Source organism: Thermobia domestica, chromosome 9 (assembly GCF_964235325.1).
Source record: "Thermobia domestica chromosome 9, izTheDome1.hap1.1, whole genome shotgun sequence".
Taxonomy (NCBI): Eukaryota; Metazoa; Arthropoda; class Insecta; order Zygentoma; family Lepismatidae; genus Thermobia; species Thermobia domestica.
In genome coordinates, this window is record NC_137462.1 from 76,340,987 (window position 1) to 76,360,097 (window position 19,111).

Sequence of the window (19,111 nt, forward strand, 5' to 3'; positions counted from 1 at the left end):
CGGGAAACAGCAAGGTTGGAAAAGAGGGAAAAGAGCAAATTCCGCAAAAAAGGGGGGCACGGCAAAATACAATGCTGACAAGTGATGTATAGAAAGAGACTTGACACAATAGGGAACAAATGAAGGCCACCAGTGGGGTTAACAATGTTGCCAACTGCAACGAAAAGTACATGTTCTACAAAGAGCACTATATGAAGTAAGTGCAATATTCAGTGTGAACCTGTCATGTAGAACATAAGATATGGCGTGTATAATCAGTGGTACAATCTAACAAGAAAAAATAGAAAAATCAGAAGTACGAAAAATACGGAGTTGAGTTGATTTTAGTTTAGCGTCCCTTCAGCAGCGAGGCTATATGAGACGTGGACCTACTGATTAACGTGGAATCCAAATCACATGAGCTCCCACCGGGAATCGAACCTGGGTCTCCCACGCCAAAGGCGCGTACGCTAACCGCTTAGCCACGAAGGAGCTCTAGACGGAAAAGACGGAGTTGGCCATAATGCGCCACATTGATCACGAGCTGTACATATTAGAATGAACAAAACAAGAAGCACCGACTATGCAGGAAACCGACGTACCTAGAGTCGAAAAGAAAAACGAGTTCCAAAGTTGGCAACACTGGCCATGAACATCCAGACAAGTCTAATATAGTTAGGCCACTCGCTTCACAAAAAGAAAATGCCGGCAACAGGCATCACTCGGAATGCATCAATGCTAGAGTGATTGAGGCAATGTCAAGTCGAGGAACATGAAATGGTTGGGTTGAGCCAACAACCGATAATAGAAGTAGTGAACATTATGTCATGGTTTGGTCATATTTGGGAATATACAGGGTGTCCCACCAAACTTTGTGACCTGAAAAATTTGCGAAACGAACAAAAATGTGACGGATCCAGTTTTGCAGGAATGTGCAAATGTCAGGGGGTGATAAAAGTCTGTAAGAAGCAAGTGCCCCCAGGATTCCCATTACAGAGCCCCAGGAGCCAAGTTCAAACTTTCAAGTGGCAACAGGGACCCAGTGTTACCTCTCTCGATCTATCATGGAATGTGCAACAACACATATAGGAAACATTTGTTATATGAAGCATGTTTTTCAAAATGACCGCCACAAATATATGTTGTGTCTTAACATGGCATCGAACATTGTGATCTCAAATTGCTGCGAAGCGAAAAGAGATGTTGCAAATTCAATTGCACAGGAATGTACTTATGTCGAAGGCCAAGAAAACTTTGGAAGAAGCAAGTCCCCCAGGACCCCCATCATAAGGCTCGAGGGGTCAACCGCAACATTTCAAATGGGAACAGGGGGCGGATGATATTTCTCTGGATAGATACAACACCGCCTATAAGAAACATTTTCTATATGAAGCACGGGTATCAAAATGGTCGCCAAAATGCACGTTGTTCTTGTCACCGAGCAGATATTTTTGGCGGCCATTTTGAAATCCCATATAGTAAATATTTCTGATATGCATTGTTGCATATTCCAAGATTTATCGAAAGAAATATAACTCGACCGATGGTGCTATTTGAAATTTTGAAGTTGGCCCCTGGGACCCTATGATGGGGGACTTGGGGGCACTTGCGTCTCACAGAAGTTTGTCGCCCGCTGAAGTGGGTACATTCGTGCATAACTGGATGTGCCACATTTTTTCGCTTTGAAACTATTTCAGTCGCAGAGTTAGGTGGGACACACTGGATATATCATATAGGCGGTGATAGTACTGCAGACAGCAACACACAGCAGATCAAGCCTTTGATTATGTTTGCTTTCTACAGGTGTGGATATGTGATAGAAAGACCACCAAAGGTTCCGACACCTCTAGAGTACTGTTTCGAGACATTCACAGGCGATCATTGTACCATGTATGACGGATTGGCAGTATTCCGCTGTGCTCACTGCAAATGTATCTTCTGTTTGGACCATTGTCTCATCGAACAATTGCACGTACAATGTGGACGAGCATGCACAAATGATGCGAAGGCTAATGCCTGTTGCCGGAACTTTCTTTTTGTGAAGCGAGTGGTCTAATTATATTATAATTGTCTGAATTTTCATGGCCAGTGCTGCCAACTTTAAACTCGTTTTTCTTTTCGACTCTAGGTACATCGGTTTCCTGCATAGTTGGTGCTTTCTTATTTTGTTCATTCTAATATGCACAACTCGTGATCAAATGTGGCGCATTATGGCCTACTTCGTCTTTTCCGTATTTTTCGTACTTCTGATTTTTCTATTCTCTTTTGTTAGATTGTACCACTGATTATACACGTCATACCTTATGTTCTACATGACAGATTGACACTGAATATTGCAGTACTTCATATAGTGCTCTTTGTAAAACATGTACTTTTCATTGCAGTTGGCAACGCTGTTAATCCCACTGGTGGCCTTCATTTGTTCCCTATTGTGGCATGTCTCTTTCTATACATCACTTGTCAACATTGTATTTTGCCGTGCCCCCCCCCCTTTTTTTGCGGAATTTGCACTTTTACCCCTTGTCCATCCTTACTGTTTCCCGAACTTCCACCCCTTATATTTCTTGAACCTATTGCTATGGGCAGCTAATTTTTTGGGAATGAACATCTCTGTTACAGCTCTTTCAATTGGCATAGGTCACATCTTTCACTGCAACTATCATTTCCGGAAGGTTCCCTTGTTAGATATCTTTCCTACCTTAGGGGAAATTTATAAATATATTTAGTTTAACGTTACACGGTTATGCCGGTAGGCTAAAGGAGATGGTGATTATAAGTAATGAATGAAATGGTGGAATGAAGAAAGTGGGAGGAAACGGGAGAACCCCGAGAAAACCACGCACACGGTGTTTGTCCACCACAAAGTTCACTTGGCGGGGGCTGGGATCCAACCCAGGACCCCAAGCACCAGACGTGAACGCTCTACCGCTGAGGCATCGCGGCCCCTTTATTAAAAAAGCGAAGAAAGAAGTAAAAAAAAGGCAAATGAATAAAAGAAATGTATCTTATCATAATTTCTGTCATAGGAAATAGACACTCAACAAACTAGGGAAAATCTGATAAGAAAGGGGAAAATTTTGTGTCAGTCGAGGAAAATTTTCTTAAGGAAACCTCTACGAACATTGATTTCTAGGTGATTCGTTTTACGTTTGACTATGTAGTGGCTTGCTGTGGCATTTAAACTTTATTCTCAACTCTGTCAGTAAAAATCAAGCAACAGAGGTTGAGCTATAGATGGATTTCAGGACGCCCCTTGGTCTCCTGAAATTAACTTAACGCTGCGCTAAAACGCTAAGAATATTCTCCATTCATACACAGTACTTTTGGCAAAAACAGCAGCTTTTATAGTGTTATGTCATCATCGAATAAGGTTATTCGTTTACATTAAATATTGTAAATAATCCCTTTGTATTCCAACGTGTATTGCAAAGAGAGTCTTCCTTGCTTTTGAAGTGAGGCAGTATCCTTTGATGCTTCTTATTGAGAGTAATAGAATGAACAAGAAAAAAAAAAAAAGAAGAAAACTAATGATGGGATAGAATGGATCTGCATGATAATTAGGAACGAAACGTTGAATTGAATCATTGTTGCCAGACTGGTTAGTTGCCTCCTCATTGGTGTAGTCTTCAATTCGCAGAACCGAAAGAGTCTATCGATGTATTTATCTATTGTGTGACTTTCGCCAGAAGAAAAGTCAAACAAAAATGTAATCCCTCGAGTGATTATCACGTGAGAAAGTTACAAAGCTATTTTCTGTCTGAAGTTAACAAAGGGATTACAACATTTGGTTGATTGTTTGAACGACGCTGGCTGTAACAGGTAAGTAAATTTATTCTTATCAACTAATATTTACTTATCTATAAGGAAATGTAGAGAAAATTATTGTAGTTGGAATTTCCATCGTAGATTTTCATTTTTCAAAAGCTTGGTAGCAACAGGAAATACCAGTCATTACTGAGAAAAAGTCCCTAGCCCAGGTCCGGATATCCCTGCCCTCCTCAAGGTATTTTAACTATTTTTAAAATGATAATAATAGATGAAAATATGTTGTTCCGGAGGATAGTGGTTAGTTGTAGACCGTTCACCTCTGTTGAGAGGATTTCCTCGTTTGACCCATGAGTGCGATCCTAGAGGCCAAAAGGCCCAAGCCTCTCCAAAGTTTGTTTCGGCTCCCCTAGAATCTGGATATGTTTGCTTGAATCTTTCCTTGGATGACAATGAAATTTACATACCTGAATTCTCCCCAAAGTTATGCAAAAACTGGTCCAACTAGTTCGAAACCAGGCCATGTGAGTTTGTAGTGCGTAACACTTTGCCTTTAGGTTTTTTCTTCTGGTTTCTCTCGTTTACTCCCATATTTTCATTCCATCAAGCGATGCAAATATGCTAAACGGGGGCACGGTGGCTCAGTGGTAGAGCGTTCACTTCCGGTGCTTGGGGTCCCTGGTTCTATCCCAGCTCGCGCCGTGTGGACTTTGTGGTGGACAAACACTGTGCCCGTGAGTTTTCTCGGGGTTGTCCGTTTCCTCACATTTTCTTCATTCCACCATTTCATTCATTTCTCATCATCACCGTCTCCTTTAGCCTAACCGGCATAACCGTGAGACGTAAAACTCGAAGATTTCATTTCATTTCATTTGCAAATATGCTAGTTGTTGCTCGGGGCAAAAACTCGCCTTTGCGCCCCCCTGACCAACCAAACCAAAACACTCTCCCAAATATTTGCCCAAGTTTGAGCCCTCCCAATTTGGCGTCCAGGATACAAGCCCCGTCTCCCCTCCCTAGTTACGTTACTGATTCCACTAATTCTCAATTTCATTAATCATCCATCTCCTTTTGACAAAGGACAAACGTAGAGCGTTAAATTAAAGATTTTATTTCATTTTCCCCACCGTTCACTTATGTAAGTTTTCAAATAAAACTGCACTGCCCTGACATATGTCAATAGATGCCCAATAAGCCTGTAGTCATTGCCAAGTACCAGTGCACAGAAGGAACCATTATGCTGTTGGATTTATAGTACTAAAAGCGTCCTCTTTGACAGAGCATAAAGCTGCAACCACAATAACTGTTATTTGTTCGTGGGTCTGTGTGGTTGCTTGTGTATTTTAATTACAGATAACAAATATTTTGTATACGATTTATCCAGTGGTGTACGCAGAATCTCGTCAAGTTAGGGGCTGAAACTCCCAAGCTCATATCTTTTTTTAGGACATTCTAAGTATTTGTATACATATCTTCATATGGCAAGTGTTTAATTTTCCATAAGTTGTTCAAGGGGAGGGTTAAAACCCGGAAACGTTCTTGTGTAGTCCACTGGACGTACCCTCTGAAATTGCCAAGGATATGGCAGAGTTTGAACCCCATGTTGTCACTTCCATCAGGTGGTCAGTTCTGCCCCATAGCATGATGCTAATTTACCCATGAATTGCTTAGAGTTCTGCAACAGTTTGCTTCTTTCGAAGAAGGGTAGCAAACCATCTTGCAATGGATAGGTCAAGGGTGGCATATTTCCGCCAGTACTTTGGCATAATTACGAAGATTGGAACCAATTGACAGTAATTACTAGAATTGCTCGTACGATGGGTGCATTGAATAAAACAACCAACTTTCGCATATGTGTTCAAGATCTGAATTGCGATTTTGCTATTTTACTTATGTATAAACAAATCATTAATAATCATAACATACCATAAATCGTTTCTTATGAAAAATATGCAAGAGTAGTTTACTTTTGGGAATGAGTTTTCTTTGGAAAAAGTTTCCCAAAAATACCATTTTGTTTGTGTTTCACAAAGAAAAAAATGCTTCATGAACAACTGCAGCACAACATGATATAGTTTAAGAAATTGGAGCGAGATCGTTTACTGTGGTTGCTGCACATTTTATTTGTTTATTTCTTGAGGCTCTGAATATATATGAGAAATTTGTCCATTATTTTATTCGGTGTAGCTATCTTACGATAAATTTCACTAATTACCTTAAATTGGATCCATCTCATTAACTAGGCGTTTTCGACCAAGGTCGTAGATATATTTTTTTTTTTTTTACTTGTATTCAAGTCCTTAATACGTATGATAAGTTTCCTAGTTTATTCCTGGAACACCCTGTATAATGGAACTCTGTCACTTTATGCATTTCGTCTTCTTACCAGTTTTTCTTATTCTTCCAAGTTAAAGTATTTTCAACAATCGTTAAGGTCGGCGTTGCCAGACGTCCTGTATATATTGGATAGTCCTGTATTCTACAATATATGTAGTTATCCTGTATGAGAACGCACGGCAGTTCAAATTTTTAAGCCATGTCTGACTTTGTGATGAACTTTCACAATACATTTTCTCATAATTCTTTTATCTTAATTAATCTCCGTCTGAAAATCGAATTCTGAAATCGATACTTGAGAAAGAGCGACGCTAGATCCTTCACTTTTCTGAGTGGTTTATAGCTTTAAAGTTTTTCATAGTGTATGGTGGAGATATAAAATATTTCCAATACTAAATAGTAGAGGAGCTATAATTTCATGCGTAATATCAATTGACATTGTTTTGATAATATATGATTATAACATGTGGTAAATTTAACATATGGATGCCGCGGAGGTTCAGTGGTAGAGTCTTCACATCTGGTGCATGGGGTCCGTGGTTCTATCCCAGCTCTCGCCAAGTGAGCTTTGTGGTGGACAAACACCGTGTGCGTGGGTTTTCTCGGGGTTCACCTCTATCCTCCCACTTTCTATATTCCATCAGTGCATTCATTTCTCATCATCGCCGTCTCAATTAGCCCACACGACTAATTGAGACGGCGATAACCGTAAGACGTAAAACTGAAAGATTTAATTTAATTTAATTTAAATTTAATATATTTATAAATGTAACTTACGTATTGAATATATATTTAAAAATCTGATTTCATTTTTTTTTATTTACAACGCGCGTCCTGGACTTTTTTTTTTTAGTTTAACATCCCATGAGTACGCTCCGAGGTTAAAGTATTTGATTTGATTTGATTTGATTTTCAGTTTAATTTTCCTTTCGGCAACGAGGCTACATGAGACGTGCACCTATGGATTAATGTGGAATCCGAATCACATGAGTTCCCACTAGGAATCGAACCGGGTCTCCCACGCCACAGCCGAGTATGCTAATCGCTTAGCCACGAGGGTGCTCCCGAGGTTAAAGATTACGATGCTGAAACGGTGGAAGGAAACGGAAGAACCCCGATAAAACCTACGCATACCGTGTTTATCTACCACAAAACCCACCTGACAAGAGCTGAGATCGAACTAGGGAACCTATCACCAAAATTGAGATCTTTATAATTGAGCAGCCAGGATTCCTACCCTGTGTTCACAGTAGAAAAATATGGCAACTCTTATTATGGTGTCATTTTATTGATCGATAGAGAAAGGAAATGCCAGGAGCATTATTCATTCTCCAGGAATAAGACCCATTGTTATATAACTGTTTTTTTTTTTCTTTGAATGTTTACTTGCTGCATTTAAATATATGTCTCACACCTAGAAACGTATCAGTCGGGCTCGGAAGGTGTTGCTTGAGTTGCAAGTCGTACCAATAATCCAAAGTTAAGAAAGTTACTGAAAAAGTAACACAACTATTGCGGCATGAATTCGAGAATCGTCGATCATTGCTCAGATGGGAGTGAACCATTAACCATGAGCGGGATAAGTATTACTGATTTCATTCATTCTGCTTCTGCAAGTGAAAAGTCCACTGAGAAAAATTCAACCAATCGTAGCCGTTCTTCGTCTTCTGTCGATAGCTGTGCTAGTAATGCTAATATGTCTTGCAATGAAGGAGATATCAGTAATAACAACATAGAATTTGATACAGGGAATGACGGTGATGATAGTGAAGACGAAGAACCGCCAGACAATGTCGAAGAAACTAAAGGGGGCCGTCCTAATAGACTTCGTATTTATGAAAGGACTTCAGCTCAACTAGAGGTAAGGATTAAGGAAATGTTCATTAGCTTTTAGTATATCTGTATGAAGTTGTTACAGAGAGCGGCTAAAATAACGTAAACTAGCTTTTTTTTTAATATACACTAAGATAGAATTTGGCATAGGAAGAAATCCAAGGCGTTGGTTTTCTGCGTCTTGGTTTCAATCATTATGGGGTTTATTCAAGACCATGTTAATCGAGAAAATTTCATAGAATTGTTTGTTCGCTTAGCAAAAAATAACTCTTCACTTTGCACAAAAGCTAAAATTGATGCCTAATAATGCAAAATAGCGTTACGAATATTATAGAAGATCTTGTGCTCAATCGTATTGACAATAACCTCTGAAACCGTTTGTTTTCTGTATTAATTAGGGGGTGAAACAAAGGATATAAGTAAAACAGAACAACTACCATTTTCTTATTTTTTTTAAAGAGGTAATTTACCAAAGGCTTTATGAAGATACTCGATGTCTCAAATATTGCTTTCATTTTGGTACAGAGGCGATGCAACTTTCACCGGTGTTTGGCCCCTTCACTAACGTAATCTGCTTCAATTCTTTTTTTTTTCGCTTTCCTCTTCTTTTACTACTACTTGTTAAAAATATTACTCCAAATTTCTCGCTCTAGAATTTGTAATCTGATGTATAAAGTGGTTCAAGAAAGTCCACAGAGATAAGAATGCTCTAACTACACAAACTTCTTAGTTCTTAATTCTCTGTCAGGTTATTTCCTAATAGTAAACAGACACGTCAGTACAGGCCCGTATCCAAGGGGGTCTACGGAGGGCCGCTCTCCCTAAATTTTTACCGCACCCCTAAAATTTTCAAGGTAGGTTTGCATATGAACTATAATATGGTGATGAACTATAGTATGGTTGGATCGGACCCCTCTAAATTTTACCGCTCCCCCTAAATTTTTGAGCTGGCTACCGGCCTGCGTCAGTAGATGTCAGTACATACATCTTAACGCCCCTACCTCCAAAGCCAATCCCTCGACTCGAGAAGTTTGCGTGCCAACATGCAGGTGATTTGTCAATTTAAAATTGTTGTGATTATTTATTTGCGAATTTATATTGTTTCACTTGTACTCATTTCAAAATACAATAAATAGATATTGATTATACTGAACGTGCATTACTGTTTATTATTACGACAAGGGTCGTAATCACATTTAGATTTGAGACAAGATTTGTGTAACTTTATGTTGCTTGGTAGGCAAATCAAAATAATAATGCTGGTAATAAGTTACATCTTTAATATTAATAAAATAATATGTATATGCATGTGTGTGTCTGTGTGTGTGTGGGGGTGTGTCTGTGTGTGTGTGTGTGTAGAAAGAAACGGCATGGATTCACCAAATTGGTACACAGAGAAATCTTCACCAGCTCTAATCCTCTACGAAGCCTTTTTTAAATTTTGGACACGGGAAATCTGATTTTGAGAGACAAAAAAGTATGCACGTTTCTCATGGTTTTAATAACGCCTTGCGTGTATGCAACCCTAATTACATCGTGGTTGTGTGGGCCTATATAACACCACAGGATAAATACCAGGCAATAGAGTAAGAACTTTTTCCCTCTCTTTTAATCGATGTTTTGAATTAAGAGATGGCAGCGACGGGTACTTATTCTTGCTATCCAGCTTCTGAACTAAGCCCAACAACAATGGGAGGTTACGCTAGTAAGATAAATAAAAATAAATGTAAACAATTTGAGTTTTTAATGAAGCACGGTTTCAATCTATAGCATACAACGGGCTAAAGGTTAGGGCGGAAGAACTAGCTTTTTAGACACAAACAACCATTTTATTGTTCTAAGAGTAAACGTAATAAAAAAATCTACAAAATTTATATTTGAAAAAGTAGTTTTATAAAATCTGTAGTTTATTTGCAATGTTTCACTAGAAAAATCATTTTAGTTAAAATATTACAGTCAATGGAAATTAGAATTGTTCATTTTGATAAATTTAATAATACCTATGCTCCTTTATTATTGCAATAAATAAAGAAAATATTTTTCTACAGTCAGTTGGTTTTCTGAAAAGATGCAATTGTGTTTGGGGAAAGAACGGTAAATTTGTAGGGAGTGGTAAATTTGGGGAAAATTAGTAAATTTGGAGAGAGTGGTAAACTTGGGTGAAGAATGGTAAATTTATGGGAGTGGTAAGCTTGGGAGGAAGAACAGTAAATTTGAGGGGAGTGTTAAGCTTGGGGAACCATGTTAAATTTGGAAGAAGTAGTAAGCTTGGGGTAAGAACGGTAAATTTGAGGGGAGTGGTAAGCTTGGGGAACAATGGTTAATTTGGAGGGAGTGGTAAGCTTGTGAGAAGAATGGTAATTTGAGGAGTGTAAGCTTGGGGGAAGAATGAAAATTTGCGGGAGTGGTAAGGTTGGGGGAAGAATGCAAATTTGGGGGAGTGGTAAGCTTGGGGGAAGAATGGTAGATTTATGTGGAGTAGTAAGCTTGAGTGAAGAAAGGTCAATTTGGGCCAGAATGGTAAATGTTGTTGGGTCACTGGCAAACCCTTGGAGAGATGGGTACACTTGGTAGGACCAACGTAAGTATTTGTCTAATCTCCCGTTTCCCACTGGGGAAGCTACCGTGTGTGCTTCTACGATGCTTTCATCTCAATTTTGACCGAAATTAGTAAAGTCGTTTCTGAGAAATAATAGTGATAATATTAATAATAAAAAGTTTACGGATGGCTTGTTGTACAGACTATTGTGGCTTTCGCGCAAGCCACCAAGTAACCACATGTTATATATAGTTCAAAGCCTCTTTTACTGCAATGATGGTAGGACATGTCGCGTGAATTGAAAAGCGAAAGGGTGGGACAGAGCAATGAATGAAAAACAGCACAGCGTACTTCCGTTGATCCCAATACTTTTATTATCTTATATAGTACACGTGAATAACAGCGGCTTGAAACCGACATTTGCCTTAAAATTCGTTGGATGGTTGCTTTGTTTTAGTTTCTCTTGTTGTAAGTGGGAATATTATACGAGTTAGCAATGATATTTAGTTTTGTGAAATCTTAGTGAATAATTAATAATATATAGAGTCAGGTAAGGAAAAATAGATTATTTTATTTGCATGCTCGGTTTCTAAGTATCTATTGGATTTTTTTATTGCATTTGTAGATTACGAATGTTATCGTATATAGACATATTTCAGTGTTAAATAGAGCAAAATCTTGGTAGACATGATTGCGAATTGCTAATTGCAGAAACAAAATGGAATAACTCAATACATTCCATCAACGTATTTTAAATTGTATGTTGCCCTCTCAAGAATTTGCCCTTGTTTGTCCAACAGTTTTCATCTTGTACTTCCAATCGTAATTTTGCTACTTTCGTACATGCTATGTTGGCAAAAGTTAGGCAAAGTGGGCAGTTATGTAGGGCCAACGGTAGAAATAGTAGAGTCTACCACTTTCTACTGGTAGGCCCAGTAGGAAGCAAAAAAATTATAATAAATAAACAATTATAACTGTTATGCCGAATTTCGCAAACAAGAAAGCAAATTTTGCATTTCGTTGACCCAGACCGCTAAGCAGTGAAACCCTGAGTGTTCTGCACTACCATTACGTAGATAGTTAGGGTTAGTACGCCAATAGAGCAGGAGAAGGACGGCCGGTTGCTTTTCCCTTTGATTCAAGGAGGGTTAGGTAAACTTAGGAGTATAACCACGACGGTGAAATAGGAACCCTGACCCCCAAATGGAATTCATGTGTTAAGTGTTTATTTAAACATGTTTACTATATGAAGAATATTTGTAGTAGAACAAGTGAAGTTTCTTCAGCAGGAATAGTAAAGTTTAATGAATTTAAATTCGGAAATTTGAATATTGGAGAAATCACCCCACTGTTCACCCTTTTGAAGTGAAATTTTCGAAAGCGCTGCAGTATATGTTCACTTAGTTTCGATTATGAGTTTATATATCAAACTGTATGCCTCCAACTGAAACCAACACTCACATTGTGCATTTTCTGGATAAAAAATCCAAAATTTTAATATTGGATATTGTCCTCTTTAGGAGCCGAATTTTTGCAAAGGCTGAAAAAATTCGAATTATTTCAATAAGGAGTTTATACAAGGTGTTCATTTGTTATGTAGCCGAAATTCACTGGTGAAATCCTCACATCTTGATGCTGCCTAGGTGGGATACTATGAGAGATAACAAATGTAGTTAAGAAACTATTAAAGGAATTAGTACACTCTCTATCTAAATATCTATGTTTCATAGTTGGGTTGTGCCAGCGCTCATAATTTTAGAGAGACAGGTGGAAGAGCGGAACCTATAACGCAACTCACTTTATAAAATCCGGTACGCCGACACGTTCCAACTCTACAACAAGGTTATTTAAATAGACAGTGTGGTAATTCCTCTAATATTTCTTTAACCGCCATTGATATCTCTAACAGTTTTCGAGCTAGACAGCCTCAAAGTTACAATTTTCTCGATTTCGGCATCTCGTAACTTGGTTTTCACCCTATGTTCATAAGGACCTTTCTTTTTATTGTTTAGATGTCAGGATTTCACCAGTGGATTTTGGATACATAATAAATGAACACCCTGTATATCAAGTTTCATACCTTCAACTTAAACGAATACTGATATTGAGTTTTTCTGTATAAAGAATCCGAAAGTTGTATATTATAAAATATTCCCTGTTAGAAGCGGAATTGTCGAAATCGTCGAAACATATATTCTCTTGTTTGTAATTAAGAGTTTAAATATCGAATCTATATACGAAACTTGAGTAAGTCATCGCATTTGACAGTTTCACAATTACAGAAATTGTTCTCTTTTTCCCATTTAAGGATGGAATTTTCTAAAAATGTTGAAACACATGTTCAGTTATTTCATGGATGGGCAAATCATACGCCGAGTTTCGTCTTCCTAACGTGAACAAAATTTGAGTCTCCTTTAACTTTTCTTAGGATACGTATTTTAAAATATCCTTTATTATCCATTATTTTCATAGCAAATAGAGTTTTCTGTCCAAATTTTGTTTCTAGCTATAGTAAGCAGTATGAATGAGCGCTCCTAGCGGGGGCAAGGGGGACAATTGCACCCTCCTCCCCCGATTTTCGAAGGAGCTTCGATTCTTCGACATATTTGTGGAAACACATTAGACTTGTCACTATATTCTTTATTTTTCGTTTTAAATTGTATATACAGGGCGCAAACTTTCCGGTCGTCAGGTCACCATTGGTGACTAGAAATTTAGAGCTGGCGACCAGTCTTCAGTAGGAATGATTTCTGCCTAAACTCACTGGGCTGCGCAGTTTCTGTTTCGCACGAAAATAATTATCACTGATGAGAGAAAATACCGAATATGATATCTTTCTTTGTCAAACCAAAGGCCGTTGGCGAGTACGTCTGACTTTGAAATTTTGCGCCCTGATATATACATATATAAAAACCATAATACGGGTAATCACAAATGGAACATAGTATATTAAAACAGACTTCATTTAAATATCTCTGTCTGTAATGAAATGGAGAGGAGTTGTGGCAAGTAAGCCCCCAGGCTTAGTGATTGATTAATCATTATCTTTGTTACTCTCATTTACTTAACTGGGTGAACAAGATGCTATTTTATTTTTATTATTACTATACTATTCCATAACTGTCTGAGTGTAACCTTACTTTTTCTTCTTCTTCTTTTCTTTTACCCATTTTACCACTCGTACAAAAGCGAAGTCAAAGGAATGGCTTTCCTAAAACAATTTTCCTTTTTTTTTTTTAATGAATAGTTTATTTACGACCCGCTCGGGAGAGTAATACTCCCGGAAGTGTTTTTTTCGCGCGCTACCCTAGGCAGCTGTTTTGGTCACACAAATTTCATCATGGGGGTCAAGGTGGAACTAAACAAGACCTTTGGGGCTTCTAACATGTTCGTACTCCTCCTCCTCCTCCTTCTACTACTACTACTACGACTACTTACTTACTTACTTGGCCAGAAGCAAGCTCGGTCACAAGGACCGACAACATTAAGTGTTTGATTTCTTCTATATGTGTGCTACGTGGCAAAAAACAGATAATGCCAACCAATCAGAACCGTGTATTTAGTTCCTACTTCCAGGAGTATTACTTTCCCGAGCTACTCCTGTTTATTTGCACGTGTTTAAACCCAGGTTTCAACTTCAATAATAATAATAATAATAATAATAATAATAATAATAATAATAATAATAATAATAATAATAATAATAATAATAATAATAATAATAATAATAATAATAATATGTAGTCTATGCATGGCAAGCTATTAATGCTTTCACATGCTGAAAAAAGACTTCCAGTTCGCTTTTAGTATGTAGAAGTCGGCCTCCTGAAAAAGTCATGACCCCCCCAACAAAAACTTACTGGGTACACTCCTGGATAGACTTGAGATTTAAGGCCTCGTGTAGACGGATAGGTTGAGAATTAGAATTCGAGAGACCAGATATAGGCCTACAAAAGTTGTATAATAATGAATTCATTACACAAGTAGTCAGTTAATTGTTCAATTAATATTCTTCCAATATAAAGCATTATAACTTCCTATAGTGACAAGAAACAACCACCTTCAATAGAGATATTGGTTCTACAGGAAATGTGGAGTTCATACAAATATACAGGGTGTCTCAAAAGTCCCCTGACATAGAGTAACTCTGTTATTATCAAAGTTACAACAAAACGTAAGAGGGGAAACCGTTTCCAAATATGTTTTCAATCTAAAGTGAAGGATTTTTTTTTTTTTTTTTTTTTTTTTTTTTTTTTTGTAAATCGGACAAGCCGTTTGGGCTGTACACTCTTTATTTACACTAAGTTAAATGAAAATCCAACGTTGCCATTTACCTGGACCTACAACTAGGGCTCTTCCGATAATCGAGTAATCGATAACAATTCGATAAAATTTCAAAACTGTTTCGTCAATAAAGAATTTTAATGTTATCGAATTATCGAACTTTCGAGACTCTCGAAGTGTCCGAGACGCTCGAAATGTTCAGGACTCTCGAAATGTTCGAAACACTCGAAGTATTAAAAACATTCGAAATGTTAGAAACATTCGACGAGTGTGAGATACTCGAACATTTCTAAGTCTCAGATTGTTTGAAACCGGCAAATCATACTGAAAGATCTCACTATGATCGCAATGTATCTAGTCGTTCGAATAAATTACAACTCATGTGCATGTGATCTATTTAGGAAAGGGATATATAAACATGAGTCTTAAAGAACTGTGGGAAGAAATTTTTCTTTCATTTCATTTCAAAGGAGGCAACTTTTAAAATGAACATCCCCATATAGGCCTATATAGTACATATTATGTACACCTATGATAACTTCGATTGCATTGTTTCTTCCAAATACACTGATAATCCCGAACTTTTCATGTAACAATCAAATACCCGAAACTTTGAACCCGAACTTTCGATAATACCCAAAACTTCGATAATACTCGAACTTTCGATAATACCCGAAACTTCGAAAATACTCGAAATTTCGATAATACCCGAAACTTCGATAATTTAAAATACGGTTTCGAGTAACCGATGACAACTCGATAAATTTTCACTCTCGAAGTTCGATACGTCTTCAGTCTTATCGTAAACCCCTACCTACAACATAAATGAATGAAGTTACTGTCTTTTAAGCTAAGGTGTCGATGACTAGCCCCATATCAAAGAGTAACTTCATTCACTTATGTTGTGGGTCCAGACAAATGGCAACGTTGCATTTTCGTTTAACGTTGGGCACATAAAGAGTGTACAGCCCAAACGACTCGTCTGATTTAAAAAAAATTCTTCACTTTAGATTGAAAACACCATATTTGGAGACGGTTCCCCCTCTTACGTTTTGTTGAAACTGATAATAACAGAGTTGCCCATGTCAGGGGACTTTTGAGGCACCCTGTATAACTTATATAGTAATAATACCATATGGCTATGATTGGATTCTCCATGTGATTCTATAGCGAAATTAAGCAGGTGATAGATTAGAAAGTTGCTGTGCTTACATTTATGTAATTAACTAAGTACACACAAATCAATACTGCACAAAATATTTAATTTACACAAATGCACGTACCGGTACCTGCACATGTGTAAACAACTGAAGCAGGTTTTACTGTTCACATAGTACTTTAGCATTTGCTTAATATACAATATTTCTTGGCAATCCATACATGTAAGAGTAGTCAGATTTGATTTCTTGGTTTTATGGCTATTTCAGAATCAAACGTATAAAAATGAAGATCAAGTTAATCTGAAAATTTGAGCTCCGCGTGCCTTCACTGGGGATCAAATCCTAGGCCTAGCACACAGAAAGTGCTAGCAGTGGTGCCCACCCCCCCTCATGTCCATGACGCCCCCCCCCCTCAATTGTCTATCCGTAGGTGTTCTTCCATGAAAAAAAAATCTTTTCGATTAATTTTTACGCCCCCTCAAACATATTTATATAGATTTTAACCCCCCCAAATATTTCAATGACGCAGTTTGCGTCATAGCCCCCTCTTGTGGGCACCCCTGGTGCTAGTGTTAGTTGTTAGATATTCCCCCATGCATTAATAATCTAAATGTTCATGTTATCTGTATCCTGAACATATTATTATGTCTCGTATGTATGACCAAATGACTAAGAAGCGTTCATTCTACGTACGTGGCTCAGAGTTCCATTTCTGGTGAGACTGCTTGTATAGAGGTGAAGTAGTATTTTAGACCCCACTTTAATGTGTAGATTCCATCTTATGTAGATTCGGTGCTGAAAAGGGTGTTAAAGCTTCAGTCAATCAGTCTAAAGATATTGGAAACACCATTCGCAGTAATACTTTAAATACACATTAATTTTTAAGGAATTTGATTCCTGCTTGTTAATCTCTATCTGTCCGTGTGTTCGTTCGTCTGGAGACAAAAACATGTCTGTTTGTGTGACCGTCCGGAGGGACAAAAAATTTCAAGAACTACTTGATGTATCATCATTAATTTTAACCAGAATCTAGGTCAAAAGCTAGGACTCGAGTTTGTTGTAGTGATGTCAACCGGCTCGACTCGAGCCGGCTCGATTGGAATGAGCCATTGGCTCGGTTCGGTTCGGGTCGACTCAGGTGAGCCATCGGCTTGAGCCGGCTCGGTTGCAATGAGCCATCGGCTTTGTACACGTGGTATATGAGCTGTCTTTCTGAGCTCAGCTGTGTGGTGAACAAGCCGTGAGCCGACCCATTTAAACTAATTGCACCATTAGAGTTGACACGTTTCATTCAACACATTCAATTGGATAGAAAATGAAAAATGAAATCGTTAAGTTTTACGTCCCACGGTTATGCCGGTTAGGCTAAAGGAGACGGTGAAGATGAGAAATGAATGAAATGGTGGAATGAAAGAAGTGGGAGGAAACGGGAGAACCCCGAGAAAACCCACGCACACGGTGTTTGTCCACCACAAAGTTCACTTGGCGGGGGCTGGGATCGAACCCGAGACCCCTAGCACCAGAGGTGAACGCTCTACCACTGAGCCACCGCGGCCCCTCAATTGGATAGAGTTTGGTTGCTAGAGGTTAGATCGTATGTCGCTTTTATGCTGGCTTAGTGGTCTTCTTGTATCTAGCTTCACTTTATAAAAAAATCCTTGGTTCGACTGTGAAGAGGACTGTTACGAAACCAAGTTCTTGTAAAGTCAGGTGTAAATTTCTAAATCCATAAATTTCTTGTATAGCTATCTTGAAGAATTAATGGATTTAAGCAATGTTCAGTAGTTTTTATTGGTTCAAGCGAGTAGGACCATGGTTTTCTTGCCCCTCCTTTGGTTATGACAATGGATCATATCCTTAAATCAGCCCTAAATCATATCCTTAACTTTAAGAGCTTCCTGAGCATACAAAGAACCAACTGAAAAAAAAGTAATAAATTTCCTGCAACCGCTTGTTGAAATCGAGGCAAGCAAGTAGTGATGTCAACTTGCTCGGCTCTGTTCAACTGAGCCAACAGCTCGAGCCGGCTCGAATGAGTTGAGCCACCGAGTGCGTTCGGCTTGGCTCAGGTGCGCCATTGGTTCGAGCTGGATCGGTTGAAATGAGACATCGGCTGGGTTCGGTTCAGCTCAGGTGAGCTATCTGAGCCATGAGCCCAGCCACTCGAATCATTGACAACACTAGTTAGTTGGTGGAGGTGATCCATCCGCCAGAAATAATATAAAACTACTGCTTCCGGTTTTCACACAGAGCAGAGACGATAACAGATAGCAACAAGCTATTTTTGCAATCAATCCTGCGTCCACAAAACCTTTGATGCATGGTGTGCTTCGTGCGATCCCAGCTCGCGCCCAGTGATCTTCGTAGTGGACAAACACAGTGGTTTGGTTTTTCTTGGGGTTCTGTCGTTTCCTACCTCTTTCTTCATTCCACTATTTCATTCATTCTCATGATCACCATCTGTTTTAGCCTAGCTGGCATAACCATGAGTCGTAAAACTTAAATAATTCACTTTATTTTCTTTCAAAATATTAGATGTGAGGAACAAATAGAAAGTTATCTAAGTGAATGATTACCTGTTTCCTGGTGTGCTGGAAATGACAGTGGGACAGTACCTTGAGAACTGCTTTCAGCTTCATTTCGCATAGCACAATAATAATTGATTGAAACATGATCATCTTTAGGTCATAGAAAAATGCATCTTCATTGTTCGTGTGTCTGTTACCTTTCTCCAGTGTCTGAATGTGCACATTCCTCACTTTGAGTCACACTATTACTTGTGTCAATATCCTTAAATATAAATACTGCCTTTCTTGTCTTTGGAACTATGTAGAACATAAGCAAAAATAAAACATGATCATAGCAAACATTTATTATTATTTTGTGATACAGCTTCAGCAATATTTTAATGCTCTCATCACAGACTTTGTCTCGGGAAGACAATGATATATTATCGAAACAGTAACACAGATTACAAATAATAAGGCATAGATGTAGGGCAACAACAGAAAACAACGTCGGTCCATCTACCATACACTTTGTAAAGAAAAAATAGCGACACTTGCTCTAATATGGTTTTCTCAACATACTTTAATCAATATGAATTTTTACATGAATTCCTGATAATATTACAAGGCATATTCCTAATGAGCAGTTCATTCTTAATACTTGCGCCAGAGTTTCAGGCTTTTGACATGAATTTAGTGAATTTATA

General features: G+C 38.2%; 1 protein-coding gene across 3 annotated transcripts in view; it reads left to right on the top strand.

The window, feature by feature from the left end:
• The first annotated feature begins 3,667 nt into the window (after positions 1–3,667).
• Positions 3,668–19,111, top strand: part of LOC145694761 (scoloptoxin SSD14-like) — a 287,880-nt gene continuing 272,436 nt past the window's right edge. Inside the window, exon 1 of one of the 3 annotated variants that reach the window (XM_081771377.1) lies at positions 3,668–3,798. Coding sequence is in view for 1 of the 3 variants with exons in the window: in XM_081771374.1 (XP_081627500.1) it covers positions 7,601–7,942 (342 nt within the window). In the remaining 2 variants the exon portion in view is untranslated. Of the gene's footprint in view, positions 3,799–7,536; positions 7,943–10,988; positions 11,004–19,111 lie in introns of those variants that run through there. The other 2 variants (XM_081771374.1, XM_081771378.1) reach the window with 2 other exon arrangements.